Source organism: Morus notabilis, unplaced genomic scaffold (assembly GCF_000414095.1).
Source record: "Morus notabilis unplaced genomic scaffold, ASM41409v2 Scaffold297, whole genome shotgun sequence".
NCBI classification, from domain to species: Eukaryota; Viridiplantae; Streptophyta; class Magnoliopsida; order Rosales; family Moraceae; genus Morus; species Morus notabilis.
The window spans coordinates 852,995-856,730 of record NW_010357726.1 but is presented as its reverse complement, the minus strand read 5'-3'; the positions used below and the strand labels follow the sequence as shown (position 1 = coordinate 856,730).

The window sequence follows — 3,736 nt, the reverse complement described above, 5'->3', positions numbered from 1 at the left end:
GGCCGAGTTAATGCTTGCAGTCCAAGACCTAGAGGAACTGTTGGAGCAGAAGAACAAGGAAACATCCACTCAGCCCAACCAATACGGTTCCAGTGAGGATGTAACCGAGTTGAGGACAGATTTAGGGAAATGCGACTCAGATGAGGATGAAGAGCAAAAGGCACTGGAGAAGCTTGTTAAGGAGCATAGCGATGCCAATCAAACATCCTTGCTGGAGCAGAAGATCATTGACCTCTACAGCGAGATAGAAATATACAGAAGAGACAAAGATGAACTCGAGATGCATATGGAGCAGCTTGCACTTGACTACGAGATATTGAAACAGGAAAACCATGACATCTCATATAAACTAGAGCAAAGCCAGTTGCAGGAACAACTAAAGATACAGTATGAATGTTCTTCTCCCATAAATGAACTTGGATCTCAAATTGAGAGCTTGGAGAAAGAGCTGAAGATGCAGTCAAAAGAACTCTCAGAGTCTTTGGAAACAATAAAAGAACTTGAGTCTCAAATCAAAACCATGGAGGAAGAACTGGAGGTGCAGTCACGAGAATCCTCTGATTCTTTGGTGACAATAAAGGAGCTTGAGTCCCATATAAATAGCTTAAAGGAAGAACTGAAGATGCGGTCCAAAGGATCAGAGGAGTTTTCTGTAACAATAGAGGAGCTTGAGTCCCATATCAAGAGATTGGAGGAAGAACTAAAGATGCGGTCCAATGAAGCAAAAGATTCTATGGTAACATTACAGTATCTTGAGTCCCATATCAAGGGCTTGGAGGAAGAACTAAAGAAGCGGTCCAAAGAATCAGAGGATTCTTTGGTAACAATAGAGGAGCTTCACTCCCATGTCAAAAGCTTGGAAGAAGAACTGAAGATGCGGTCCAAACAATCCTCCGATTCTTTGGGAACAATAGAGGAGCTCGACTCCCATATCAAAATCTTGGAGCAAGAACTAGAGGAGCAGGCTCAGGGATTCGAAGCTGATCTAGAAGCTTTAATGGTTGCCAAAGTTGAGCAGGAGCAAAGAGCAATCCGTGCAGAGGAGGTGTTGAGAAAGATGAGATGGAAACATGCAAGTACTGCAGAGAAGCTTCAAGAAGAATTTAGAAGGCTATCCATGCAAATGGCGTCAACTTTTAATGCAAATGAGAAGGTGGCTACAAAGGCAATGGCAGAAGCTAATGAACTCCGCGTGCAGAAAATTCAATTGGAGGAAATGCTTCAGAAAGCCAAGGAGGAACTCCAGGCAGTTAGAGATGAATATGGGGCTAAACTGCGTGAGCTTTCCAGTCAAATAGATGATAAAATGACTCGAATAGAGCAGCTGTCATTGGAAAGTGACAACAACACCAAGCAGCTTGAAAATCAAAAGAAGCACGAGGAAGAAATCAGGGAGACTTTCTCCCAGGAGATCTCGCGGCTCAAAGCTGAGATTGAGAGGCTCAACGCAGAGAAAAGTTGTACTTCTGATCAAGGAGAACAGAACAGAAGTTTGGCTGAGTTGGAAAAGATGAAGATATCTGTCAAGGAAAATGAGATGTTGATAGAAAAGGGAAATGTAGAAAGATGTGAACTGATGAATACAATTGCTTTGGTAAAGAAGGAAGCAGAGGAGTCATTGGAAGAGTTGAATAGAATAAAGAATCTCAAAGATGATAAGGAGGCCACAATCAAACTCTTACAGTCGGAGTTAGAAAAGCTCAAAGCTCAGTGTGATGTCTTCAAGAATTCTTTGTTTGAGGATGAGGTGGAGAAAGAGAAACTTAGAAAGCAGGTATTCCAACTAAAGAATGATCTGAAGAAAAAGGACGATGCATTCGCCACCCTCGAGAAGAAGCTCAAGGATAGCAATGGGCGCACAACAATTTCTGACGGAAATAGAATTTCTCCAAAGAACAATAAATCTGCAGCAGCAGCTCCTCGCGGTTCAAAAGAAGTTGCTAATCTTAGGGAGAAAATAAAACTGCTTGAGGTAATCTAAATCCAGAGTTGCATATTTAGATGATAATTTTTATTAGAATATTCTACTAAAGTTTTTGCTCAGCTGAATCTAGATTATCTGAATGTTGCTTCTTTAACTTGTTCATGGAAATTATTTTTGATACTCGATCCAAATGTTTTTTTTTTTTTAATCTTAACAGGGACAAATAAAATCAAAAGAAGCTGCCTTGGAAATGTCAGCTGCTTCATTTTTGGAGAAGGAAAAGGATCTTCAGAACAAAATCGAAGAGTTAGAAAGAAGCGTCGAAGAACTCAATCATGATAGTGCACTTCAAAAGGTTAGCAGCATGCTTATGCTCTTGGGAGGATTTTTCATTGGTGGTATAATTACAACGGACAATTACATTGGCTGTTGGTTGTTACAATTGATATATATTTTCGTAACCATCTTGCAATGCAGGTTGTTAAATATGCCAGTACTTTAAGTTCGAAAGACGGCATTCTTGAAGTGGGAAGCACAGCTGAAGATCTTAGCACTGAAAAATCATCACCATCCAAGGAAAATAGGGATGAAATATCATTAACGAAGAGGTAAATCTTCAGAATATGTGCATTTTCAGCAATTTCAATCATAACTTTTGGTGAAAATCTAGTCCCATCTATAAGAAGTTAGAGACTAAACCAGCTTTTTTCTCTCTTTTTGCCCATATCAGGGATCAAAATGCATCGGAGGAAGAAAAAGAAACTACTCATGACAATAGAAATAGCAATGTAGACAATTTAACAAATGAATTGGCATCACTGAAGGAAAAGAACCAAGTAATGGAATGTGAGCTAAAGGATATGCAAGAGAGATATTCAGAGATAAGTCTTAAATTTGCCGAGGTTGAAGGTGAAAGGCAAAAGCTCGTAATGACTGTACGGTACCTCAAAAATCACAATAAGAGCTAGCAACTCTTTTCTCATATATAATATATATTCAACCCATATATACCATCATGTATAGTTGAAGAGACTGGTTGTGCCCACGTGAGAAATCCATATGCGAAGTTCCATTGGATTGAATAAATTAGTTTGTACACAGGCAAAATATGTATATTTCTTTTCTTTTCTTTTTTTCCTTAGCTTGAAAATGCTATATATCTGCCCCCCCATTGGGTTTAATACAAATACCTAGTTTTCCACTCCAGTTCTCCTGTAATTTTTTACTTTTCCAGAGCTTGTCACTATATGTAACGTTTTAATTATTAATGCATTCATTTTCAGCTTGTTCGGTTGATTTTTGAATTATGGTGACTTGCGTGTAAATCTTAAGTTGAATTTAAGTTATAATTTGAGTTAAAGTTGTAACTTAAGTTTGTGTTTAGATGTGTACATTTGAGTTATGATTTGAATTAAGAATCTATTTGAGTTTGTGTTTAGGTGGGTCAAAACTTGAATTTGTATTTAGATAATATTTTAATAAAAACTCAATGGTGATGAAAAATTTTAATAGGTTATGTGGGTGAGGTTTTATTCGTCTTTTCGTTGTGAACGCATAAAAAAATCATCTCAATCGGAATTAAAACAAAAAAGTTATGGCGTTTTTAAGAATAGAAAAAATATTGTTCAAAAACTTGAGTTTGAATTTAAGAACTTGAGTTGAAGGGGAGAAACTTGAATTAGATTTTAGCCAAAAATTCAAGTTAAAACTCAAATTTTACCAAAGAACATGAACTTAAATAAAGTTGTAACTTGAGTTCAAACTTTTTTTGAGTTTTACTCCAAAAGAACAAGCATATTTTTCACACATTTA

At 37.3% G+C, this 3,736-nt stretch overlaps 1 protein-coding gene across 1 annotated transcript in view; it reads left to right on the top strand.

Annotated features, from left to right (window-relative positions):
- LOC21407056 (myosin-4) overlaps positions 1-3,152 on the top strand; it is a 5,322-nt gene extending 2,170 nt beyond the window's left edge. Inside the window, exons 7-10 of the mRNA XM_024175554.1 lie at positions 8-1,972; positions 2,142-2,279; positions 2,402-2,532; positions 2,655-3,152. Of these exons, the coding sequence (XP_024031322.1) occupies positions 8-1,972; positions 2,142-2,279; positions 2,402-2,532; positions 2,655-2,892 (2,472 nt within the window). The 3' untranslated portion in view covers positions 2,893-3,152. The remainder of the gene's footprint in view (positions 1-7; positions 1,973-2,141; positions 2,280-2,401; positions 2,533-2,654) is intronic.
- Positions 3,153-3,736: the final 584 nt, after the last annotated feature.